Here is a 26,885-nt window from a genome sequence, read left to right on the forward strand (position 1 = left end):
CAGGGGAGCTCGGGCACGCGAGAAGCAGGCGCGTCCGGCGCACGGGTGAAAGGCAGCGCGCGCCTTGTGCATGTGCGACGCGGTTTTGTCGCGTAGCTGCTCGCTTGGGCCACGCGTCAGCGGCTGAGCTCGTCCCGAGGAATTCAAATGCAACGGTCCTTTAATCTGGCCCATTGGTTCATTTCAAAAAAGCAAATCGACGGCTCATGTCATTTGACCGTTGCAAACCCAACTGTTAAAAGAAAAAAAACCTGCCAACAGGTAAAAAAGTTGCCAAAGGTAAAAAAAAAAATCCCAAAGGTAAAAAAGCTACCAACGGTTAGGAAAAAAAATATAAAATATAAAAGTGCTTATACAAATCCTATAAATACATCACTCTCATATAATTTTTTCACCCCACACAAAAAATTGTGATCCATAGTTCTATATATATTTTCTTTCATTCTCCTATAGTTTTCATCTTCCTTATCGTTTCAATTCATGGCCGGTGGATCTACTTCCGATAGAAAACTTTGGGAAGCCGATGAAGACCTCCAATTGTGCAAGTCTTGGAGATTTGTTAGTCACGATGCGGAGAAGGGCACCGATCAAAAGAAAGCGCAATTATGGGATAATATTCTCAAGCAGCCAATTTTCCGAATGCCTACCCTCGAACAACAAGTGCAATGATAGGGAGGTGGAAATCTCTAAAAATAGAATTGTTTCAATGGCATTGTGCGATAAGGCAAGCTAAAGCTTGGGTAAAAAGCGGTTCATGTCTTGTTGATGACGTATGAATGTTAAACTTTTTTTTATATATGTTTCAATAAATATTTACTTATCAATAAATTATCTTGTATGTCATACATCTTATTAATTGTAGTTTTATTTATTAATTGGTAGTACAAAAGAACACAAAAATATGGAAGCAAGAGATGACAAGGATCAAAGGAAAGAAACAAAAGAGCGAGTTCAAGGCGCAAGATTGCTACGCCGTCGTGGAAGGTTTTCAAATGTTCCAAGACATTCCTAGCAACATGGAGATGCATGAGTCACCATTAACGGGAGCCGATTGTGAAAGGATGGCTTCACAATCAACTCAAAATGAAGAAGTTGATGAACCTTCTATCGACTTGGCCCAAAATAGTGATGAGGTACCCCCGAATCCAAATGTGAGGCCTATTGGAAGGAAGGCAACAAAAGAAGCCGCCAGGAAAGGAAAGAAGGCGGCCAAAGATGCGTGTCCCATGACATCCGCTGTTGTCACGATTGCAACCAACCAATCATCAATATTGCAATCGAGGGAGAAAGGGACAAGGCATACGCAAAACAATTGCAAGACCAACAACAACGAGAATATATGCGATTGCAAATGGATCTTCGGAATGAGCACTTCAAACTCTAAGAGAGGGAAGATCGTATCAAAGAGAGAGAAGAAAAGATTATGGAGGTAAATCCAAGTACTATGTCACCGGGGCCTAGAAAAGATTATTGGCGGTTAAGACAAAAAGAAATAGCGGAAAGGCAAGAAAATACAACTAGTGGATATCCCCACACATCCTTCCCCGGCGGATATCCTCAAACACCTTTCCCCAGTGGATTTCCTCAAACACCTTTCCCCGGTGGATATCCACAACCACCTTTCCCCGGTGGATTTCCTCAAACACCTTTCCCCGGTGGATATCCACAACCACCTTTCCCCGGTTATTACTTTCCTCAACCACCTTCGACCGGCGACTCGACCAACCCGACCAATCTCAATGACCCCTCAAACACCGATTTCTTTTGTAATGAGGATGTCGATAATTAGACTTAGAAATTTAAATTATTGTATTTTTCTTTTCTTTTTTTCCTAGGCTTGCCTTGTCAATTTAAGTCATGTAATAAATAAAATTAATTTTAATTTCAATATGTCATTTTCTTTATTTAATCATAATTTTATTAATATATAAAATCATTATTCACATTTAAAATACCTAATATAAAATTCAATAAACAGTCACTGCCACGGGGCAACCCAGAAACAAAAATCGTGAGTGGAAACTGCAACCCAAAATCACTGCCACGTGACGACCTAGGTCTCGCCCATGACCCAGGCCTTCCCAACAAAGACCTGGGGGGTGGACTTGCTCTTAGGAGGTGTTGGATTATTTAGTTTATTTTTGACATTATGAATACAATTTTATAACAAGGGAGCCCTTCTACTGAGGACCCTTATCCGTTTTTTTCGATCACATCTTGGCATCTCATCAGTTTTGACACGACCCACCCCGAATTTCACCCTGAAACCTGGAGTAAGTCGTGCGGGGACCACCTCCAAGGAAAATTTACTGAAAAGATTAAAAAAAAATCTCCCTTGCAGATGGACAACCCTAACTCGAAAATTCCAAATTACACTCTTAATTCAACACTTCCAAACATCACATAATTATCCTTCAGAAATTCTACACATAATATATAATAATCCCAAAGTATTCAGAGCTACTAAACACTAGCGGAAGCAAGAAAACACGAGTAGGTTGAACAGGTAACCTACTGACGAAAACTGGCAGAAATGCGGGTGACTATGCCTCGCCTCCTACTAGATCTAACCCGAACTCTGCAGACTGGGCAATTTAAAACGAAGGGCCCAGGGGAAAACATTTAATAACGTTAGAGTGAGTGGACAAAAATAAAATAATAAATAAAATATTTATGTTTCCCCAAATTAATATCTAAGGAAAAATCGAATGCATGCCGCAAGCGATAAAACTTTTATCTCATAAAATATCGAGCCTCTCAGACTCTATAATATATGTATGTATTTACACTCGTCCATACTCCCTATATAAATTCATGGGTCTATATAGGGCTACTACGCTCACGTCCAACGCTCACGTCACGCCTTAATGCGGTGCTACACTACGCCATCAAGGTGGACAGACGAGTGTATAAATATGTGTCCATACCCCTTATATGAATTAAACACTCAAATAGGGCTACTACGCTTACGTCCAACGCTCACGTCACACCATAATGCGGCTATATGCTACGCCATTAAGGTGGACAGACACATATGGCTAGCTAGCATTTTCTATACATACTCTCTCATAAATACATATTTATATTCACCGAAAATCCCATTTTCGATAACTCTCTAAGAGAAATAAAAGCGTCAAAATTAATTGACGTCAAAACTCCAACAAAAGGAAATGTTCAATCATGAACCATAGCATGCATATTATTTCAAATAAAAGTCCACTCACAAATTAGGCCTAAGCCTGGTGTCGATCTGGGGCCTCGTCTGCTCGAGCCTCCTCACGTCCTGTTCCAAATATAATATTAATTTCCCAACCAATAATCCAATATTTAATCAAAATAGGCAAAATTACCCGAGAGCCATAAATACGCTCATCATTGCCTAACTTCGATATTCTTAAATCGGAACGATCCGAACTTAAATATCATACTCAACAGTCGTAAATACAACCTCCCCAAAATACAACTTAAATCCTACGGCCGGATTCTATATTAATTAACCGCCAAAAATACCAAACTTCGGAAATTCACAAACCTATCCAAATCTCATCCAAAAATTCCATAAATCACATCAATATACTCCTCTTAATATTCCACACTTAAAACCCTAAAAATCTCTTAACCGGCGGCGGCCGGAGGCCAATTCTGGCGACCTCTAAAACCTATGAAATTTTGACAGAATAATCCTCTCATCATGCTCTACAACTTTCCTAACTAGCACAAACACCAATTCCAAGCCTAACTAGGGCAATCGACTAAAAACATCAAAAACACCATAAAACTTCCACCTCAAATTTCTCCTTACCTAGCTCAAGAGGGAGTGAGTCCTTTTAGGGCAAGACTGCTGGATTGGAGGGCTACAAAACCGTACCAAGCTTGCCCGGATTGATGGCCGGAGGAGGAAGTTCCGGCGAAATGCTTCCTGGCGTCTCCGGCGGGATTTCTCCTCTTCCGGCGGGTTAGAGACTCGGGGGCTAGGCCGGGGAGGGAGAGGAGGAGATGGGGGTCCGAACTGGGGTGGAGCGGCGGCCGGTGGCTGGCCGGACGGCGGCAGCTGGCGGCTGGAAGCTTCCGGCGGAGAAGGGCTCGGGGAGCTCGGGGAAAAGAGGGAAGGGAGAAAGAGAGAAGAAGAAAGAAATGGGTCTCCCCCCTAAACCGGTCCACACTCTCTTAAGCCCAACTCAAAAAAATAAAACACCCCGAAAAATAATACCCGAATAAAAATTATCTTTTACTAGCTAAAATTTACCATTTTTACCGTCGTCGAAATTTTCTCTTACAACTAATCCTCCACACATAATCGTCCCCGAAAACACCTCTAGGGACCAATTAAACTATTAACTCAATGACGGAGACGGTAAAATTCTTATTATAATCACGTTAGTAAATAAGGTAAAAATATAAGGGTCGGGACGTGACACGTTTAGTTTTTAGGTCTATATATGTAGATCAACTCTACAAATTTTCAGCCAAATCGGTGATCGTTAAGGTATCAAACTAGATCAAATTAATGGACAAACCAAATATGTCAAACATGAACGTTCAAGTTCATAATTGGTAAATCACACTTATGAATGTCTTAACGATTTTCAATATGGCTGAAAATTTACAGAAATGATCTACTCATAAATACCTATAAACTGAATGGTCAAGATGTGAATATAATATAGAAAAATGGGATAAGCCAAAAAGTCTTTAACTAGTCATCAACTTAAAGGTCCTCATTAAAGAGGTTTCATTTATAACAAAATATGTGCAGGAGATACAATAAAGTCTCACTAGCACGAAGGCTCAAGAGCAAAAGCGTCCACCACTCTTGTAAACGATATCTCAATAACCAGTTATAATGCCACGATCATGAATTCTAGCTTCTTATCGATTGTTAAAACCTGCCCACAAGGTTTTTAACGACGAATTATTTAATTCTTTTATTTGATTTACAATCTTCAATCAACTTGCATACTAGTAAATCCATTTTGTTTCTAATAACTTTCAGCCGTTAGACGTTGTTACTGACTTAACAATTTCAAACACCTATTTGGTCGGAATCAAACCGTTTTAAATATTTTTGATACATGAGGTGTCAAAATTGAAAGAAAATGTTAGATTATCGTTTGGACGGTCAGACACATTAAAAAGGGGAAATACTTGGGATTTGGCTTGAGAAACCTTGCTTAGATCTGCTTGGATTTCAACTCGATGCTGCCACGTCATCTAAAACAATCTAAGGGCCAGCAGTAAAACACTCCAGATTACCAATTTTAAGCCAGCCGCACCGAATTCCTTCGCATATCCCAAAACGCAACCATCCAACCATTCCCGCACTGGAGAAGCTCGCCAATCGGACAACCGTCGGAGCTCGGTGGAGGCCCGTGGACGGTTTGCGGAAACTAAAGAGACGGCGGCGCGAGGTTCTTCGAGACGTCGATGAACTCCTCGTCGTCGGATTTGGGGATGGGTATCAGCAATGTTCCGCCAATCTCATCTTTTCCTCTTTGTTCCCACTGTAAATCATATAAGTCCTAGATAATTGTTCAAGATTGAAGCTTCGTTTCCGTCTGAAAAGCTTATGATTTGAATTGAACTGGGGAAGTTAGTGGCCGGATTGCATCATGCAAGGACTCGATCAAGTTAGTTATGCATCAGTAAGTAAATTGGTATTAGATTGGTCTTTCCCGTTCCTTCCTGACTGCACACAACTACTTTCATCATCACTCCTTTATCAGGCATGAAGGTGGATTTCTGTCACAGAAGGAACGGAGGATGAGAGAGGTTGAAAGAGTGAGAAAGGATAAAGAAGGGAAGACTGATCTGATATGGGTGGTCTCAGGTTCTTCTTTGAGAGTATTTTACTGCTGGCCCTTAGATTGGCTTTAGATGACATGGCAACTTGGAGTTGAAATCCAAGCAGATCTAAGCAAGGTTTCTCCAAGCAGAGAAGCCAAATACTTGGCGGTTTAAAAAAAAAGGGTAAGTACTTCTTGTCTTCTTGATCTTGAAAAGAATAGGCACCCGATTCCCCACCCGGCCCGACCCGCTTGTATTAAAAACCCTAGCCTCTCAGTAAAAAACCCTCAAAGCTTCATCTCACTCATACGCACAGAGTAGTCTTCGTTGTTATGGAAAAAGCCGCCGACGAAGTAACGAAGGCTGTCTCCGATTTGACGATGGACGGGGAAGGCGGCACTAAAATAAGCAAAAAGTAGGGGTCTTCTTTCTTTGTTGTTTCCGTTTTTTCATTCAATCGATTTAGGGTTTTAGCTGAGACTGAACTCGTGGTTTTTGGTTGCTTTGGAATTTGTGTTTGCAGCGCACTCAAGAAGGAGTTGAAGAACCAGAAGAAGGAAGAGGAGCGGCGCCGCAAAGAGGAGGAGAAAGCTGCACAGGTAACCCCTGATTTTCCCAAATTATCCCAACTCCGGTTCGGTATAGAAAAAGAAATTGATTTGTTTTGTTAAGCACTAGTTTTCGTAATGTGTGTTGGATAAAATGATGTGAACAGTTTGAATTATGGTGTACTGAATACAATGCTAGGCAGAACAACACTTGATTGTTTATTGCATTTACTCATCGGAGAATGTTTAGTTGTACTTTGTGCAAGTGAATTATGATGTGTGATGGGTTATTGTCAAGTACGGAGTTCACTGTATGTGGTTGTGTGACGATGTGTTAATGAACTATTTGAATTGTTTACCAGGCTGCTGCCAGCGGTTCGCAGCCAAAGGGGAAAAATGCAGCTAATGAAGATGAAGAAATGGACCCAAGGGTATGCTGTTTCTGATGGTATTGATTGTAATTGGATGTAACTTGGGCCTAATATCTTTTTTTTATTCTTTCATTGTTCATCTTGCAGCTATATCATGAAAACAGGCTCAAGTATATTGCTTCGATAGAAAACGCATACCCTCACAAATTCAATGTTACAATGTCTGATCAAACATATCTGGAAAAATTTGGGGGCCTAGAGAATGGGGAGCATAAGGAGGATATCACTGTTTCATTGGCAGGTAGGGAAAAAATAGCAACTTTTGGGTATCATTTGTCACTTTCATTCAGTTTGTTAATCTGATTTATTTTCTTATATTAGGGCGAATCATGCGCAAAAGATCGTCCAGCACAAAGCTTTTGTTTTATGATTTGCATGCCACTCCTGGTGGTTGGAAGGTCCAAGTTATGGCAGATGCCAGGTATTAGCTTCTTTTATATGGAAATCACCCTGGGAATACGATTATCACTCTGTAATGGCTGTATTTTATACTGGAAATTAGTATGTTACATTTAGTAGGTTCATCACTAAAGGACTTGTGTGGTTTAAGCGATAGTCTTTCTCTGTGCTTAATTTCGTAACACTAAAAGTTGGTTTAATTTGATTTTTCACCCAAGTTGTTTATTTGAAATACAATTCACTCGCTCTACACATAACAGGACTATCTCGTTTCACAATTAATTGTCCAACTATCTCGTTTATTTGAAATACAATTCACTTGCTCTACACATAACAGGACTATCTCGTTTCACAATTAATTGTCCAACTATGCTGTGAAAATAATATTTTGATCTGTAGAGTGAAGTGGGAGTCTTGTGGTTCAGAGTTAGACACCTAAATGTTTTAAAGTTTTGTTGGCTGCCACTCCAATGGATTGAACCGTGATTGGATGTGTCTATTCTGTTCTTTGGCTTAATCTTTTCTGTACATCAGTTTTCCCGTCTTCAGATTTTTTTTTCCCTTTCAAAATCAAAATTGCTAAAGGTTTGTTAATTTTTTCATGCAGGACATCAGAGCTGGATGAATCTGAATTTATTAGGTTCCACTCCACTGTCAAGCGTGGTGATCTTGTTGGTATTAGTGGGTTTCCAGGTTTGTAATAATTGTACTGTCCAGTGTATCATTTTGGGTTTAAATTAAGAATTCTTATGCAGTTTTCATTGAGACCTGGACAGAAAGGATTGATTAGTACATATATTTTTTTGCATTTATAGGGAAAACTAAGAGGGGAGAGCTTAGTATATTCCCAAGATCATTTACAGTGCTATCACATTGCTTGCATATGTTGCCAAGGTCGAAACCTGAGCGTGTTCCTGATAATGCCAATGTGGAGGTGAGGGCTGTTTGTCTTATGATGATTTAGGAAAATGTCAAAGCTAGTTTTGATTATAGTGAAAATTTAGGGTAAATGACACCTCATAAAAAATAATAAAGGTGAAATGAGACTACTGACATGATGAGGTTAGAATGATATATGACACTGTACAATTCTGCAGAGAACTGATGGATGGGTCCCAGGACGTCCCAGGAATCCTGAAACATACACTCTGTATCAGGTATTGATTGTCGAATCTTTAACCTTTTTTTTTTCAGCAGTAGTGTCAACAGTAAAATAACAATTTTGCAAGTTCAAATTTTATGCAGTCATCACTTGTTAACTTGTCCTTCTTTCTTTCTAGGAAACTCGTTATCGTCAACGTTACCTGGATTTAATATTGACCAGCGAAGTTCGACAAATATTCAAGACCAGATCCAAGATCGTCAGGTACATCAGGAAGTACTTTGACGAACTTGATTTCCTGGAGGTAAGTTTCATGTCAGCCTGCTTCTTGAGTTCCCTGTGTTCTTTTGGCATCTTGATAGTGCTTCACCTTGGGGTCGTCTTATTTAAATGTCATGTTCTTATATTATTCTTCACCCAGGTCGAGACTCCAATGATGAACATGATTGCTGGTGGCGCGGCTGCCCGTCCTTTTGTCACCTATCATAATGATCTGAACATGAAGCTTTTCATGCGTATTGCACCCGAACTCTATCTCAAGCAGTTAGTTGTTGGTGGACTGGACCGTGTATATGAGATTGGGAAGCAATTCAGAAATGAGGGTATTGATTTGACACACAATCCTGAGTTCACCACATGTGAATTTTACATGGCCTATGCTGATTACAATGACGTGATGACGATGACTGAGGAAATGCTGAGTGGTAAGTTTTGATTGATCCATCACTTGCTTGTGCTTCTCCGCATGTCCTTGAAACCACTTGGTTAGTTCAATTCTGATAAATTGAATTTAAAACAGGGATGGTCAAGGAAATTACAGGAGGATATAAAGTTATGTACCATTCAAATGGGCTTGATAAGGATCCTATTGAAATAGACTTCACTCCCCCTTTCCGAAGGATCGACATGGTCGAAGAACTAAACAGGATTGCAAATCTCAACATAAACCCAAAGGATCTTTCCAGTGAGGAAGTAAACAGTTATCTCAAGGAGGCGTGCAAGAAGTTTGAGATCCAATGTTCCCCACCTGAAACAACCGCCCGTTTACTGGACAAGGTAAATCAGGTTTTTTTTATATTTTATTTTTTGTTATAGAAAATCAACCCTCCTGGTTCACTGGTTTTGGTATTGAAAATTGACTGAAGCATCAAAATTTATGTTTATTATTGCAGCTTGTGGGACACTTTTTAGAGGAGACGTGTGTCAATCCAGCATTTATAATTAACCATCCGGAGATAATGAGTCCGTTGGCTAAGTGGCACAGATCGAAGCCTGGCCTTACTGAACGATTTGAGTTGTTTATCAATAAACATGAGGTATGCCTCTCCAACTTAAATACTCTACTGAACTATTTCTCATTTGCCACTTTTTTGTCCTCCTTCATTACATTCACAAATTATGTTACTGCTCAGGTTTGCAATGCATACACTGAATTGAATGATCCTGTGGTACAACGCCAACGGTTTGCTGATCAACTTAAGGTAGACTTTAACTGTTAAAATATGTTTTCTTATAGGAAGTTGTTTGATAATCTCTTTCCTGAAGATATGTGATGTGAGTTTCAGGATCGAGCTTCAGGTGATGATGAAGCAATGGCTTTGGACGAAACATTTTGTACTGCTCTGGAGTATGGGTTACCTCCTACTGGTGGCTGGGGCTTGGGTGTTGACCGCTTATGCATGTTACTGACAGACTCACAGAATATTAAGGAAGTGCTTCTATTCCCGGCCATGAAACCCCAAGATGATCAACCTCCAGCAGAACCAACAATCGCAGGTGCTTAGCTGTTGGACTGTTAGGAGTATTGGTTTTGCTGCAATCAATTCTCATTTTATGCGTTGGTAAGACTTGAAGCAGTTGTCGACATGTTGATGCATCCTGGGCTTGTTTTTGTTACTACTGTTTCTCAAGTTATTGCTAAAATGCCTGATGGGTAACTTGTTTTTTGAGTAACATCTAAAATGTACCCATATTAATGCAGTAGCTCCCAGAGCGTTGATTATTTGTGATTGACAAAGTAATTCATCAATCGTTTGGAACCTTGGCATTGCTCTCAATTCTAATGTTGTGAATTTGGTCTTCCCATTGTAGTCTTTCAAATTGGCAGATTGCATGTTGTAGTAAAAGAATCCAGGTTGAACCGTCTTTTCTTGTTTCTTGGACTCCTGATAATTTCACCAAAACATACCATGGGTAAAATCTGGGAACAAAAGCTAGTAGAATACAAGAAACCAAAACTGATGATGTGTGTTCCTCAAGTTATAATCGGATTCAATCGTTAATGTTGTTGTCTGTTTGGTAGAGACCCTGATGTTATAATACTGTTTTCTTCTCCGAGCAGCCTCTTTAGACTTGACTCTAGTCTTACATGAAAATGTCAAACTTATTCTACTTCATCCCAAAAGATATTAGGATACAAAATCTTAGCTTTCCCAGCAAACTGGGTGATCACAGACACAATGAGTTTAACATTCTTCCCTCTTGAAATCCAACGATGAGTTCGGCCAGGCTGACTCAGAAAGATCCGAAATGCCCAGCAGTCTCATTGAAAAGGTTTGTCTTTTGTCTTCCTATAAAGGTTTGTTATTTATATACGTATAAGTTCAATCAGAATTCGTTTGGTTGTTGGAATCCTACCCCTCCACATAAAAACTGAGATCCTAATTCTACAAGGAATAGCTTTAAACACTTGCATATACCCTGTATTCCTTACTAATTCTCATTAGTTGTAACGTTTTTTTTTCTCCTTCAACAATGGCTGTGTCTGTGCAAGACAGTGCTTTCGAGAAGCTTGCATACCTTTCCCTGGTCTCCAGGATCTGCACAGAGCTTGAAAACTATAATGGGGGTTTTGGAGACAAAGTCGTAACAGAGTTGATAGCTGAGGTGGGGCGAAACTGTGAGGCGGTGGACGAGTTTCGTAAAGTGATGAAGCAAAACGGTGTTGACATGCCTGAAAATGTTATGTCCGTGTTGTTAACGATTGTTCACTCTGTTCTTCATCCTACAAAGGTTTCTCAGAAAAACATAATCCCGGACATGGCGATTAACAATAGCATGGGAAGGCAACGAGACGATAAAAGAGGTAAAGGTGAGCTTAGGAGTAGGAGGAGGCATAGAAATTCACAACAGAATAAAAACTTGCCGATATACAAGTTGAAGAAAGAGCTTATTCAAGCTGTGCATGAAAATCAGGTTCTAGTTGTCATTGGTGAGACTGGTTCGGGCAAGACAACTCAGGTAACACAGTATCTTGCTGAAGCAGGTTACAGTACAAAGGGCAAGATAGGATGTACTCAACCCCGTAGAGTTGCGGTGACATCTGTGGCCATGAGGGTTGCTGAAGAATTTGGTTGTGATCGATTAGGGGAGGAAGTGGGGTATGCTATTCGTTTCGAAGATTGTACTGGACCGGATACTGTGATCAAGTATATGACTGATGGGATGCTTTTTAGGGAGTTTTTGGTTGATAATGATCTTTCTCAGTACTCGGTGATCATGCTTGATGAAGCTCATGAAAGAACAATCTTCACTGATGTCCTCTTTGGATTGCTGAAGCAACTTGTGAAGAGGCGTCCTGATCTTCGCTTGATTGTCACATCTGCCACACTGGATGCTGAGAAGTTCTCGGCTTATTTCTTCGACTGTAAGATATTTACTATTCCTGGTAGAACTTATCCTGTAGAAGTGTTCTACTTGCATCAGCCCGAAAGGGATTATTTGGATTCAGCTCTATTAACTGTTCTGCAGATTCACTTGACAGAACCTGAGGGTGACATACTTCTCTTCTTGACTGGTGAGGAGGAGATTGAATCTGCTTGTCAGTCTCTGAATGAGAGAATGAAAGAGTATGGAAAAAGGGTTCCGGAATTGATCATTCTACCGGCTTATGGTGCCCAACCTAGTGAAGAGCAGGCAAAGATATTTAATCCTACTCCTCCAGGGAAGAGGAAAGTGGTGGTGGCTACCAACATTGCTGAAGCTTCTTTAACCATTGATGGGATATTTCATGTCATTGATTCAGGATATGCAAAGCAAAATGTGTATAATCCGAAGAAAGGGATTGACATGCTGACTGTAGCTCCAATATCACAAGCATCAGCTAAGCAACGAGCAGGGCGTGCTGGGCGGACTGGACCAGGTAACTGTTACCGCCTTTACACTGAGGCTGCATTTAAGAATGAGATGTCTCCTGCTACAGTTCCAGAAATCCAGAGAACAAATCTTGTATATACCACACTTATGATGAAAGCAATGGGGATAAAGGACGTTCTATCTTTCGACTTCATGGATCCACCGCCTTCCCAAGCACTTACTTCTGCTTCAAAACAGCTGCAAAATCTAGGAGCATTGGATGCAGAGGGGTCAGTGACAAAATTGGGGAGTAGAATGGCGGTGTTGCCTCTAGATCCACCTTTGTGAAAAATGCTGCTTGCCAGTGTGAACCTTGGATGCAGTGACGAGATTTTGACCATTATTGCAATGGTTGAGGCAGGCAATATCTTCTACAGGCCTAAAGGAAAACAAGCTGAAGCTGATCAGAAAAGGGCCAAGTTTTTACAGCCTGAGGGAGACCATCTGACTTTACTTGCTGTTTATCAGGCATGGAAAGCTAAGAATTTCTCTGTACCCTGGTGTTATGAGAACTTTGTCCAGCATCGGTCAATGAGCAAGGCTAGGGATGTCAGGAGACAGCTTCTTACTGTCATGGACAAGCATGAATTAGAGGTTGTAAATGCAGGGAAAGATCGTACAATGATCAGAAAGGCGATTGTAGCTGGATTCTTCTTCCAAGTAGCTAAAAGGGATCCACATGATGGTTATAGAACCTTTGTTGATAATCAGCTAGTTTATATTCACCCAAGCAGTGTTCTTTTCCGGAGACAACCAGATTGGGTCATCTACAATGAGCTGGTGATGACCACAAAGGAGTACATGCACGAGATCAGTGTTATAGAATCTAAATGGCTCATGGAACTGGTGCCAGGATTTTTTAAGGTAACAGTTCCTCCAAGGATTAACAAGCGGAAGCGTCAAGAAATTGAACTACTTAGTAGACAATGTCCCTAATATGTGTAAATCTGAAGTTCTAAATACTCTTGTTGTCGAAGCATGTAGATATTGTTGTCAAAAATTTGTATCCAGGTATGAATGCCGTAGCTATGATTTAACTATTTCTGCTAAGTACAGACACTATTTGTTCCATGTTTAATATTTGAATGTGAAACATTTGTCAATTCAATCATCTTTAGTGTCTTCTTTTCCTATTTCTGGCGATGCTGCCTTTTCTTTTGTTTTGCTAATCCAATTGTCAAATGACTATGAATTTTCGTGGCGAATCTTATAGACGAAAATGTTTGCAATGACCCTTTTGATGCTTGGGGAGAGAATTCTGATGGTCTTGCATAAAGCTTCCAGATAGTTTAAGGCAGATGGTTAGTCAGCAGTAATTTTCGAGCAGAATCTCTGGTGAGCATTATGCAGATATTTTGCAGTTAAGATGTGAAACAACAATTTTTTTTTTCTCCACGAGTATTGTTCATTTGTTAGTTAAGTTTTGAAATGTATGTTCTTCTCTTGTCATAAAAGGTAGAATGTATCCCCAGGCACATGCATTGTCAACCTTCAAGAGGCATATAAGTATACGAGTTTCATATATTTGCACTCAGCCACTCACTGTCGTGCATGTCAATCATCATCCTTTCCATTATTTTTATAGACAAAGATGATCAAATTTGTAATATTTAAGTTTCATAATTATGCAGCATAAACTGAAGTTGAGGATATACTAGAAAATCTATAACAGAAAACACAAGTCATATTAGAGTAGTTCATTGTTAGCTCTTTCTTTGTACGTGTCTTGATTGCTGCTGAGTACATTTACTTTACCTACTGAAAGGAGATCAAGAAGTTTGCATGAAACTGTAAGTCATACTTATAACTTTTTCATGTTTCTACAAACTTTTTTCTTGTTTCCATACCGTTTTGAGAAAGTTTCTCTTGCTAGGTTGCCACTCATTAGGTAGCTAGAACAATATCTAAATGGCAACCTGAATCATGTTTGACATAGAGAATGGCAAAATTACACCCTTTTGTTTTGTGCTTCTTCTTTCATGCAAAGAGAATGTACAACTGCAGTATACTTTCAGGTTTCGGCTTTGTTCTGCATAAGAAACCATTTTGTTAACAGGATTCATATACAAGGTTCTTAGTTTTGAAATTCACACTCGATCAAGTACTAATACCACCTGACTACTGTTAGATTTATCTTATCAGTCTTGTTGGCCGGAAGTATATTTTGCCATCCAGAAAAGGCAACCAATAAATCCAGTTTTTTTTTTTTTTTTTTTTCTGGAATTAGAGAGAAAGAGAGAGATGGCAGGGATTGGCAGCTGAGAAAATCAGTGAAGCATATCCATTGAAAGGTGGATTGGCCCCAATAGCTATGCTAAGGACTCTACTTACCAGGTTTGTCTTACTTCACCCTAAATGAATTCAACTTAGTTCGACTCTGATATCAATTAATCATTTTAATTATTAAAAGCATATGATGGATATAAGCAGTTAGTAGCTAACCCCTTAAAATTACATGTTTTGGTCAAGAGGATTCGTCTTTGGAATTGCATAAAAACTTACTGAAAAGGTCCATGAACTTTGATCATTTTATACACAGTTAGCTGTATGTTCAGTTTTGATCTTGGGCACTGGACTTGGGAGTCATCAGCAGGTGGTTTTCATTCTCTGAAAGTGCAAGCTTTTAGGCATTTGTAGATGTTCAATGTGCTGACTGATGAAGTGGCAAGGGCTTATGGAGCTCAATGTGCTGAGGACATGAAGTGTTTCCTGCACGCTAGGGCACACAAACTTGTCTATGGAGGACTAATGGTACTTATATTTCCAGTTGTCCACCCCCATGGTACCCTTGTTTCTCATACTGTTGCTTATTTGACCATACATCTTTAGAAGCTTGTCTACTGGACATGGTTACAATGGTAAGCAATGATCAATAGCTCCAAGAGTTTAACATCCTACAATTATATGCTAGTTCATTCTGATCCTAGAATCATTTAAGAGAATATGTTTTCTAGAGAATATTCTTGTTTTCTTAGACCTAAACTAATAATTTGGGTGAACTATGAAAAATAATAATAATAATAATAATTTGTTTACTCTGTTGGATCACAGGCAAATTTGCTTAAAGCAACCTTTGTGTAAATCATAATGGAAGTATCTTCTTCTTGGATGGATATAAATTAAGTGCATATGTACTTACATAGCCAAGTAAAGCTGCAACGTAGGAAAACTGTGTAAAAAAAGTTTGGAGAATTTTCTCTTACATAATTGATATGTTGCTTGATGTAAAAACAAGATATCTTTGTTTTGTTGCTTTCTGCATGGAGTAGGGAGTAGTTAGCGAAGAGAATAAACTAGATTCATTTAGCTTACAGAGACATTGAAAACCTTACCTCGTGTATGCTAGATTACACCGTCTCAAATGTCAATTCGCATCTTGAGAGTCACCTTGGAGGGTCTCATCAAAGAGCATTTTGGAGAAAAGATCGGTCTTAGATGAACTTTTCCACTTGTATTGTAAGAAACTTGAGGAAGGACTTGGAGGCAGATCATTTTGTGGCTTCATGGCAGATTATTTTTGCTCATATTTCTTTGGGATTCCATTGAAATCTATAGAATAATTGACTGACTAATACAAAGCTTGGGTCGTCTATATATAGGAAACAAATAGAGAAAACATAGAAAAGGGAAAGGATTCTTGACAATTATAGGGAACAAATCCTAAACCACTGAGCTTTCAGTAGAAAATAAGACTTCAATATGTTTGGTGTTTGGTATGCTTCGATGTATTATTCTTTTCCAAATAGAAGGTTTATATAAAGATGCAATTACATATAATGCTAAAATGAAAATATCTCCTACATCTATACAAAAAAATAAAATAAAGATACATAGATGAAATTCCAGTTTGATAAAGATACAAAAATGCAATGGAATCATTACCAGTTTGATAATGACCTTCAATTAAACAATTCTACAACATATGAGAGCAAAAACTATCAAAGGGTAGGTGTGGCATTACCAGTCCCACCCAATGCCTCAACTAATCTTCTCTTTGCAGACTTTGTTCTGAAACACCAGACCTCGAAAGCCTCGCTCAAGTCCGGATAACGGACCTGCTCGGCTCTCATCCAGTCCGCTAGAATGTCGGCTTGATCATTTGACGGTAACGCCAGTACTAAGGTGACAATGGCTCCTTCAATGGTCTGGCACAAGTCTTCGTTCATCTTGTATGGAAAACTAGTGTCCTCACTGCTCTTTGCATCCAAGAGCGGCTTCATCTTCCTAATATAAGGGAGCCATGACTTCAGTAATGTCAAGCGAATTGGAGCCGGAAGAATCACGCTACCATAGCCAACTGATTCCAAGACTTTAGCAGTGACTTCTATGAGCTTAATCTTCAAGCCCCACATAAACGAATCAAGTTTCTTGTCCTCCATCACTCCTAAAACATTATTGGAGCTTTCGGCCCAGTTGGAAACAAAATCTTTCATCAAATCCATCTTGCCAAGTATGCTACACATCCACTCGAGATCAGATAAACTATGCATTATTTTCTCATCTGCTGTCTCAGATGCAAGGTCTGGCTCCAAAAGCAAGGACGACAATTCTTTTTCAAATGTTGAACAAATATGCGACAGACCCAATCTTGCCACAGATCTGACGTCATCGTCAGCTTTGACCAATGGTGTATCCTCATCTTCTCCTAACATGTACTCGACTTGCTCTTGAGCAGAAGTTTTAAGCTCATTGCCGAATGGAGGACATGGGCCAACAATGGATGTCGCAATACGAATTGCTGAGATGAAAACAGTTTTGGTGGCAGCTAAATCAACAGGTTGGATCCTAGCTATTATGGGCATAGCTACCGGACCCAACTTTGATACTGCTCTTAATATGTGTTCTTCTTCTTTGTTCTCCCAAGGCACAGCCTCCAAGTACTGGATGCAGCAGTACACAATCTCGTCGCACTTGAAGTTCACTGCTGACTGAAGAATACCAACAGCCGACTTAACAGAATCCAATGCGTCTACAATTAACTCTGTTGGAAGATAGAGCAGCCTCAACAGGTTGACGTGGTGATCAAAGTTGACCTCAGAGCAATGAACATAGATGGAATTACTAGGGTTTGGATTAGACAACCGTTTAGCAAAGTACTTGCTCCTTTTTATGAGAACAGATGAGTGGGAGTAAAACTGTTGGTATCGTCCTTCTCTATCCTTCAAGCAGATGACTACGTCACTGGTATTCTGATCACCAAGTATGCAAGCCTTGCTTTTTAAAGCTTTGTCCATGTGCGGCAACAAGGTTCATGCTTTAAGCTATTGAAAGAGCCCACTTTTGTCAACTGAAAATTAGATTTGACATAAACAGTCGGTCAATCCACATAAATTCGAAAAGAAATACAAACAAATTATCCATTCAAAGCTCAGGTATGTTTGCATGAGAATCTAATCTCAAAACAACATGAAATATGTTAATAAGGAAAATTTTCAACACTGTTTTGCAGCAACAATAGCTGATCCATGTAGTTCCATACATCTACACTAGTATGAAATTAGAAGTCATAGAACCGACCATAATCTTCTTCTTTAATAATGTAGAATATTAGAAATCATCTGCAAAAACCTTAGAAATCATATTACAGAATACACATTACAAACTATATCTATACTTTTCAGGACTTATTAATTAAGCAATGATAGCATAAATAAAGAAACCAAGTTCTGCTACTGTGCTTGGAAACCATACTGTATACTTATATAATGAAATGCAGAGAAGCATTACCAAATCACAATCAATACTAACCAAAAAATCAACAGCTCTTCAAACCAGATTTAAAACTTATCATACTACCAGAACAAAAAACGAAGCATAGTGCTAGCCAACACAAATTTCATAACAATAAACAATTTGGCCTCCCAACATGAAATTATTGAACATGGTAATTAAAAACTAACACAATACAAGACTAATATCACAACTAAATAGAGCATCAAATAACAATTGTCCGAAGAACCATTGCTCTGATACCATTTGTCAAATCCCAACCCCAAATAACAAAACCGAAGCACTGTAAACTGCTCAAATTCCAATTGAAAAAAAAAATGAAAGTATCAATTACAATTTCTGCCAAGAATTAAAAAAAATAAATAAACACAACTCCACCAAGGTATCCGACCCACACCTGTCAACAGAGCCAACCAAGAAATCTGCAAACACAAATCAATTGAGGGATGAGCAAAACTAAGCTCAGTGAGTGACAAAAACAAGAGTAAGGAAATCAAGGAATCACCAATCAACAAAGCGTTGAAAACCAACAGAACTATGACATGACAAGAATTCAACTGTAATAATCATGTTCAACCCACTGATTTGAGCACAAACATCAAATTAAAAATCAAAAAGCTACCACTGCAATCTCATAACAGAACTTGGGATGCCACCGCAAGGCCAAGAATAACACAACAAAACTCCACCTCAATTCCAGTCACTATATATCATATGGGCAAGCCACTGCAAACCCGTTAACTAAATACATATGAGAATTGCCACTGCAAAACCGGTTCAATAAAAACCAGGCTACCACATCCCCTCGTGCCACGATTCATGGTCAAGTCATATTAGTAATGTGCACATTGTCAGCGCCATCTCTAGCTGACTAGAGGATTCCAAATAATATATAGTTTTCATGCTCCCACCGCAAAAAACGGGAAATCAAGCACTCAAGAACACACTGAAACATAACACACATAGACATTCAAATTCCACAAATCGGAAGTCAAAAGAACTCTCACCACCACAAAGACGCCAAAATTAGGACACAAATCAACACACCAAAATGGTTCTTGCTAACTTGAGCAGCCACATTTGACACCCAATATAATTAATCGCAAATACTGTAAATTTAGGTAACTTATAACACCCAGAAACTTTCACCCCTCTCACACACATAATTGCATAAACCCTCAAGAAGACATCAGTCTTCCAAGAACAAACTCGATTAAAAACACGAGCTCATAATTTCACAAAAAAGAAATGAGAGCTCACCAAACCTTGCTCTTTGATAAGAGTACAGAAAATCGGCAAAACAATAACAGCAATGAAAACAAATACAAGCCACTCACCTCAAGTCTTGAACAGAACCAACACCCAAAAAGGCCAAAAGACTCACCAACAAAAACTCAACCTCTGGTACTACTAAAGGTAAAACCCAAAACAAAGATATCACAACCCTCAAATCTTCCTTAAACTCGCAATACACAAAAACTCTAGACTTGAATCACTCTCACACACTCGCAAAAAGGACCCTGGTTCCTCTTCTCCAGCTACTTTTCCCTTTGACCTCATCTTCTTCTTTCCTTCTCTTTCTTTCTTTCTTTCCCTCTCCTCTCTCTCTGTTCCGTTTCTTTCTTTCTTTCTTTCTTTCTTTCTTCTGTCTTCTCTAACCCACCGAGTCACTATGTTTATCCCCTATAAAAAGTAAAAGGACAAACGAAATAAACACTAGTAAAGCAGAAATATTATATAAATATTATTATATGTGATTGTCTACATAAATAAATTACTCATTCCTTCTGTATTTTGATGTAAACTTTATTTGACTAATTAGACTAAATGAGAACACATTTGCTACCTCCCAACTGTTCTCTACTTCTCTCAAAAAAAAAAAAAAAAACTGTTCTCTACTTGCTATGATTGACAAGAATGATAGTTTCCTTTTTGGTTAAGTTTATTAATTTTCATTTTAGGCTGTCATGTAATTTGATGGGTACCATGCATAGCCGAGGAGTGGGTGTTGAAATAAATCAGTTATGAAATGGTGGAGATTTCTTTGATAGTTTTATTAGTTTATACTTAATAGATTTTTTTTTTTAGAAGAAATAAATTTATTGATAACGGAATAAAATTACAGTATAATAGAATGACTGTTATTACGGATCTATTGCCAACAACAACATCCATGAGCCAAGTGGACCCAACCTCTAACCTAATTTTTCATGCTAAAAAAGAGTTACATAGTCTTGAAAGTAACGATACAACATTGTCGCTAACACTAAAATGAGCTAATTCTCCTTCTTTAACACCATGTCCAAATACCACCAGACCACGTGCAAAAGTAATCCTCTCTCATGTTGCCACCCAGACCGCATCGATATTAAAGCCGATAGTCCCCATGAATAACGCCACTGAAGTAGCACACTGACCAGAACACGACACCCAAACCCTCGCCCAAAAGAGGAGGGACTTAGACCTAATAAAAAACCTAAACAAACCCTAACCAAAAAACATAAACCAACAAAGGACCAAGCTTGGCCCAAAACCACACCACCGCCCCAGCCCCACCAACCTGTACTATTGGAGGCCCAAACCTGCTCCACCCGGCTCAAAACAACAACCGCATCGTCACCTCTGTTTCACCCCTAGCATCGATGCAAGGTTTGAGCCGTCATAGCCCCTTTATGCTTCCTGACCACCACCGAGTCCTACTGCAAAGCCTTAGATCAGTCCTAGAGACAAAACCGACGCCGATCTGTGAGAACGCATACTCGTTGTCGATCTGGTTAAACCTGAAGACGCCGCCAACCATAACCTCGCAACAAGACATCGATTCAAGACTTCAGGGATCTCACGCCACGCCACAGCCAGATCCTAGCCACCTTCTTCCTTGAGATGTAGCGCCTTCACATTGAGCAAAGCCGCAGTTTGTATCCTCTATCACGAATCTGGCCGGAAGGCCCTGCCAACTCCACAATACCAACACAGCCCATCCGGCCGCACTGACCCTACAGTAATGAGGCGAGAAGCCAATGCCGATGCGGGGGTGCCGTCGGACAAGCCAGACGCACCACTCTATTTCCAAAGCTTCCTCTTGTTTTTACAGAGCAAACTCTAACCCTTATTTCTTTTATTAGGATATGTATCTAGCAAGCTGTGATGTGTAAATAAAAAATTCTCAATCCTAACTATACTTTTTGTTACTACCTAGAAGTCATGTTACTCATTAGATGGATGCATAACTATAAACATCTTGAATACTTGTCAAATTCATAATCTTTCACTTAAAAAATAGAGACCATACTACTAGACCAAAGACGCTAGACGTCGACAAATTATTGATTTATAATGTAATAAAGGGGTGTTAAAATAAGTATAGCTCCTCTAAATAACACTCATTGTGGGAGTTGTCCTTGTTGGTGTTTTGCAACGCACTGTGACATTTTGTCATAAATATGTCTGATATATTCCTCTCACACTGACTATTCTCACTGATGCCGTCAAAAGCCTCCGGTATTCCCACACCGTCACCGACGACGGGAACCCACCCTGTTTCGGGGCTACAACTTGATGATTGGCAGTAGAAATCTACAGAGTAAGATAGTCTCTTCTCCTCTCTGAATTGTACTCCCACTTTAATGCACAGAAGGTGTTTGATGAAATGCCCCACAGAAGAAATAGCAACTACACCAAATGTTGTCATGTGCAATGTTGGTTTTGTTTGATGAGTTGAGTAATAGTGAGAAAGAACAATGGGGAGTAAGACCCTGTTTAAATGGTCCAAACAGATCACTTGTTCACAAGTCGGGCAGCTGATAAAATCAGAGAAGGACCTCCAAAAAGCGCTGATCATATTTGATTCCGCAACAGCTGAGTACACCAATGGCTTTCGGCATGATCACGACACCTTTGGCCTCATGATATCTAGATTAGTCTCTGCAAACCAGTTCAGGTCTGCCGAGGCGCTGCTTGACAGGATGAGGGAGGAGAAGTGCAGCATTACAGAAGATATATTCTTGTCTGTTTGTAGAGGGTACACTCGAGTTCATAGGCCACTGGATTCTATCAGGGTGTTTGACAAGATGGAGGATTATCATTGCAAACCGACTGAAAAGTCTTACATTACCATATTTGGGATTCTTGTTGAAGAAAACCAGTTGAAGGTTGCTTTCAGATTCTACAAGTATATGAGGAAAACCGGCATTCCAGCTAGTGTTGTTTCACTTAATATTTTGATTAAAGCGCTTTGTAAGAACAGCAGTTCCATGGATGCAGCTCTTCAGATATTTCATGAGATGCCAGATCATGGCTGCACCCCTGATCCATATACATATGGTACTTTGATTAATGGACTGTGCAAGTTGGGGAAGATTGGTGAAGCAAAGGAGCTATTCCATGAGATGGGAACAAAAGGTTGTTCACCGTCTGTTGTTACATATACTTGCTTGATACGGGGTTTGTGCCAATCTAACAAATTGGATGAGGCTGTGCAATTGTTTGAAGACATGAACTGCAAAGGTATCAGCCCAAATGTGTTTACTTATAGCTCTTTGATGGATGGGTTTTGCAAGGGTGGACGTTCTTCAGAAGCAATGGAACTCTTAGACTTGATGGTTAGTAAACGTCTTTTGCCCAACATAGTCACTTATAGTACTTTGCTTCATGGACTCTGTGAAGAAGGGAAACTTCGAGAGGCTTTGGAGATTCTGGACAAGATGAAGCTGCAGGGCTTGAAACCAGATGCAGGGCAGTATGGGAAAATAATTACTGGCTTCTGCAATGTTTCCAAGTTCCAGGAAGCTGCAAACTTTCTTGATGAGATGGTCCTCAGTGGGATTTCACCAAACAGATTAACCTGGAGCCTTCATGTCAGGATCCATAATGCAGTAGTCCAAGGCTTGTGTAATAGCGGCAACCTAACTCGAGCCTTTCAGTTGTATCTTAGCATGCGCACCAGGGGTTTCACAAATGATGCAGAAACTTTTGATACTCTAGTGAAATGCATTTGTAAGAAAGGTGACCTGCACAAAGCTTATCGAATTGTTGATGAGATGGTGCTTGCTGGATGCATTCCAGATTATGGAATATGGAATGCTGTGGTTGAAGGGTTCTGGGATCGCACCAAGGTGCGTGAACCTGCTGAGTTGTTGCAGGCTGAGCTGATGAGCAAATTAGCTGATGAATAAGTTGGATGAATTATGAGCTCTTAATTGCTCAGGTACACTTGTATCCCTTACCTGACATTGCTTTGTTTGTCATCACAAATTATATATTAGTGAGACCAAAATATAGCACTTGCACTAAAAAGTTACGAGAATTGATGTCCTTGGTGATTTTTCATACTGGATTTAGAAGTTCTGTTGAGATGACATCCTCTTTTCATTGTTTGATTTCTGTGGATTCATAAAAACTTCATCTACTTTTAGTTCCTGGAGATGTTCTGATAGTCTGGACCAATTTCTTATTGTTTAGTTGTTTGCATACCCTGATTAAGGAGAAGTAGATCTGAAAAGTTAGTCTTAAATCAATACACTAGACATTTTGCAAGAAATTCATGGAAATCAGGTTGAAATCCGACCCAGAACCCGCATGCCATGACTCGTTAGGTTTAAATTAAACCCTCATCCACACACCGATTGTTATTTTTTGCTACAACAACATTTCATCGGACTCGGTCATCTTTTCTCCCAAAAGGTATGAACATTCTGATTTTTTTTTTTTTTTTTTTTTGAAGTTCTTGAATTTGTGATTTTCCTTTGATGGGTTTCTCTTTAATTATGATTATCATGATTGTAAAAATGAGCTTTGATTAAAAATAAATGATTACAACAATAATGTGTTGTTTAATTGCTGGTGTTGGTTTTCAATTTCATGTTGTGATGGAAAATGAACACTGAACAAATCTCTTCCTAGTTCTGAATCTGGCACAATAGAATCAGTGTGATGAGCACATTTAGTTGCATATAGCAATCATGCAAATCAAATGCAGATGTATTACATAGGATCAGCTATGAGAAGCAACCTTCGGGTCAGATCAATAACACCCAGCTTGTTTCAAGTTTAGCATCACGTTCAAGTACTTCACTTGTGATATTTCATATTGAGTTGGTGCATATCATTTGAAAAGCTAATATAATAAAAGTTCAATTTGCCGGATTGTTCTGTCTTTGAATTCAATTGGTTAGTTTCAGACCCTTGCATATTCGTTTTGCAATAGGTAAGCATTACAATGAAAAATTGAAAACATAAGTGCTGACTTTTCTTTTATAATGTAGATGAAACTCACTCCTATCTTGCATTAGGGTCTCACTAGAAAATCGCAGTTGATGAATTTATTGCGTTTTCGCATTTAAAGTACCATCTTCTTTGTGCCATCCCACAAAATTTATTAATCTCAATTCTATAGGGTTGCTGAAAGAACTCTAGTATAGCAATTCCAAAGCAATTAATTATCAAGCAGTGTACTGCAGAATTAGCTTGTTTCCAGTGTTTAATTCTAGAAAGTTGCTGAAATTACTCTTGTATAGCAATTGCAAAGCAATAATTTATCAAGTTGCAAGTAGTGTACTGCAGAAATCAGCTTTCATATATATGGTTTCCAGAGTTTAATTCTAGAAAGGAAATGCAGTATTCTAAACATGGTCAAAGCTGAGTGCATGTATTAATGACTAATTTAAGAATATATGCTAAATAGGATCTTGTTGAACTTCTAAAATTGGCCCAAAAGCTAGGAATGAAGGATGCCAAACGAGTCTGGAAGCAGTTTCTACGTAATTTTGAAAAAGGATTGGGTGAGCTTGCGTGATCCTGGGAACAAATGATGTACTAACTGGAATCACTGCATTTGCCTTCAATGTATATGTAGTTTAGCTAGTTCTTTATTTGGATGGTAACTGATTATGTTCCCTTATTTCAGGTTTTGGCTAATGTTGTCCGGTGTCATTCAAATCACCAAGAAGTCAAATCAACTGTTAGAGAAATACTCAGATGAATCCCAGGTACTGTTATCTTTTTTATAACAGTGTAGTTATTTTATTTGCTGGGCCATTGTTTAAGGAGACATGCTGCCCTATTTGCCATATTACTTTCACTCAATATAGGTGATGTTGTGATTGTAGGTGTTTAGAGGCTTGTCCTCACTTAATTTCCATCACAACCCGGTTTTTGACTGTAAGGCTTAAGAAATTGATAGCAATTGACGTTCCATGATCTTACAACATTGATGGGAACTTTTATGCACTTTTGTTAGAGTAAAAATAATAGTCATATTAGCTTTTTCAAGTGGCCGGAAGTTTTTTCTGGTCATATGGTTAATTTTTTTGTTAACTTCTGTAAATGTGAAGCAGGACCGAGTACTTTTCAACATCAGGGAAAAGTTCAAGCTGGGCTATTATCAAGTGCAGTAGTGTCGTTGATTGATGTAAACGATGGCTCTAGAGCTTTGGCTAAAAGTTCTAACTGCCAGTCCTCCTTAGACTAGGCACTTTATTGGTACGACACAATTTCAAGTTCTTTTTATCAAATAGCGACACGGTTGGTATAACGACCTGCGGAGTAAGTTAACTGTTGTTTGTCTTACTATATTTTAAGTCAAACACAATTCATAGATCTTGGTTTGTTCATTTCACCCGTAGAACTTTGGACCTCTTTTCCGTATCTGTTTTATTTGTTTGCTATTTTCGGTACTGAAGATACTTACAAGTGTAATATTCGGATGGACCTACTTATAGAAAACCTTTCAAGAATACTAAATAATTTGTATATGGCAAGTTCCAAAAATCTGGTTATCTCACTTTTAAATCAGTCAAATTCTCATACTCTATGGAATCTGCCGATTAGTCTTTGCATAGTTCTGAAATTGAGTCTCACTTCTCCTTCCTCCTTTTTCACTAGGAATGACTGTATTGAGTATTGATTGTATGGTTCTTGATCATGAAGTTCTTGACTGCCTGAATTGAGGAAACATCTGATATGTATTGTCTCACCTTTTTTTTTTTTCAGCTGAAATGTAACTTGTTCTTGCAATGAAACTTGTGAGGTTGGTGATATAATTCCATCAGGTCTGGAGTGGTGAAGGTTTTGTGTTTGATTGTTTGATGATATTATATAGTCCAATACTGAAATTGAATAGTTATACCATTATAGCTTCTTTAACTGTAGGTACCTGAACTCAACATGTACAAGCGACTTCTTCACAGGATACCAACAAGATTGTTGAGTGAAAAATTGCAGAATGCTATTCATGGGAACTTCACAATAGAAATTGAGACGTCTGCCTTGGTCTTTATTCCAATATAGTGCACTTTAGTTACTGCTTTAAATGGAAAGGAGATTCATCGAATAATGGATATTGATGCATACATTGGTAAGACACACCAAGGAATAGTACTTCTAATCCTATCTGATCACATGTTTCTGTGATACTTGAAGATGTTTAGCTCTACAGCCAAGTTGCACTGTTTGTTGCATCTTGATAAAGTATCTATTTTGCATGTTTTCTTCCCTAGCCCATCCCTCCTTTATCTGTCTACTTGATTAATTATTGGCAGAAGGCATCGGTTAACAATCTTTCTTGTTTCTTTGTTCTCTACTTGTATTTGAAAGAATCCTTAGGAAAACCATTTTGTTTCTACCGAGCTAAAATTCATCCATGCCTTTAATAAACCAAACACATTGTTTAATGTTTTGCTTCAATTCCCCTCTAGAAATGAAAAACTGAAGTAGAAACGCAATTTATATCTTTATCAGATATACATTCTGCCCCTGTTA

General features: G+C 38.9%; 3 protein-coding genes and 1 pseudogene across 5 annotated transcripts; 3 read left to right on the forward strand and 1 right to left on the reverse strand.

Moving 5' to 3' along the window:
* Positions 1-5,172: 5,172 nt before the first annotated feature.
* Positions 5,173-10,409, forward strand: LOC101307578 (lysine--tRNA ligase-like). The gene is made up of 15 exons (XM_004296405.1): positions 5,173-5,967; positions 6,101-6,199; positions 6,308-6,383; positions 6,695-6,763; positions 6,851-7,004; positions 7,085-7,184; positions 7,770-7,855; positions 7,978-8,096; positions 8,260-8,319; positions 8,443-8,568; positions 8,686-8,968; positions 9,064-9,320; positions 9,437-9,580; positions 9,677-9,745; positions 9,830-10,409. The coding sequence occupies exons 2-15, from the start codon at positions 6,117-6,119 to the stop codon at positions 10,046-10,048; spliced, it is 1,845 nt and encodes a 614-aa protein (XP_004296453.1). The 5' UTR covers positions 5,173-5,967; positions 6,101-6,116; the 3' UTR covers positions 10,049-10,409.
* A 263-nt stretch (positions 10,410-10,672) lies between these two features.
* Positions 10,673-14,800, forward strand: LOC101307877 (annotated as a pseudogene). The gene is made up of 3 exons (XR_184427.1): positions 10,673-10,817; positions 11,042-13,733; positions 14,626-14,800. The product of XR_184427.1 is annotated as a probable pre-mRNA-splicing factor ATP-dependent RNA helicase-like (transcript).
* A 1,300-nt stretch (positions 14,801-16,100) lies between these two features.
* LOC101308166 (BTB/POZ domain-containing protein At3g05675-like) lies at positions 16,101-19,789 on the reverse strand. Of its 2 annotated transcripts, XM_004296406.1 has the most exons (3): positions 19,466-19,789; positions 18,526-18,550; positions 16,101-17,685 (listed from the first exon to the last, which is right to left on the reverse strand). In XM_004296406.1, exon 3 carries the CDS (start codon positions 17,630-17,632, stop codon positions 16,337-16,339), a length of 1,296 nt encoding a protein of 431 aa, XP_004296454.1. In that variant the 5' UTR covers positions 17,633-17,685; positions 18,526-18,550; positions 19,466-19,789; the 3' UTR covers positions 16,101-16,336. The 2 variants fall into 2 exon arrangements, with proteins under 2 accessions (XP_004296454.1, XP_004296455.1); XM_004296407.1 differs by lacking the exon at positions 18,526-18,550.
* A 2,079-nt stretch (positions 19,790-21,868) lies between these two features.
* LOC101308663 (pentatricopeptide repeat-containing protein At5g46100-like) lies at positions 21,869-25,525 on the forward strand. The gene is made up of 3 exons (XM_004296408.1): positions 21,869-23,334; positions 25,033-25,114; positions 25,463-25,525. Exon 1 carries the CDS (start codon positions 21,869-21,871, stop codon positions 23,300-23,302), a length of 1,434 nt encoding a protein of 477 aa, XP_004296456.1. The 3' UTR covers positions 23,303-23,334; positions 25,033-25,114; positions 25,463-25,525.
* Positions 25,526-26,885: the final 1,360 nt, after the last annotated feature.

This window comes from Fragaria vesca, linkage group LG4 (assembly GCF_000184155.1).
Source record: "Fragaria vesca subsp. vesca linkage group LG4, FraVesHawaii_1.0, whole genome shotgun sequence".
Taxonomy (NCBI): Eukaryota; Viridiplantae; Streptophyta; class Magnoliopsida; order Rosales; family Rosaceae; genus Fragaria; species Fragaria vesca.

What these genes read in the sequence shown, in the direction of transcription:
- LOC101308166 (XM_004296407.1), bottom strand. Translation starts at nt 17,632, where the DNA reads ATGGACAAAGCTTTAAAAAGCAAGGCTTGCATACTTGGTGATCAGAAT.
- LOC101307578 (XM_004296405.1), top strand. Translation starts at nt 6,117, where the DNA reads ATGGAAAAAGCCGCCGACGAAGTAACGAAGGCTGTCTCCGATTTGACG. An exon ending in TATCACTGTTTCATTGGCAG is followed by an intron (nt 7,005 to 7,084) that starts GTAGGGAAAAAA and finishes TTCTTATATTAG; the next exon opens with GGCGAATCATGCGCAAAAGA. An exon ending in CTGATAATGCCAATGTGGAG is followed by an intron (nt 8,097 to 8,259) that starts GTGAGGGCTGTT and finishes ACAATTCTGCAG; the next exon opens with AGAACTGATGGATGGGTCCC.
- LOC101308663 (XM_004296408.1), top strand. Translation starts at nt 21,869, where the DNA reads ATGGGGAGTAAGACCCTGTTTAAATGGTCCAAACAGATCACTTGTTCA.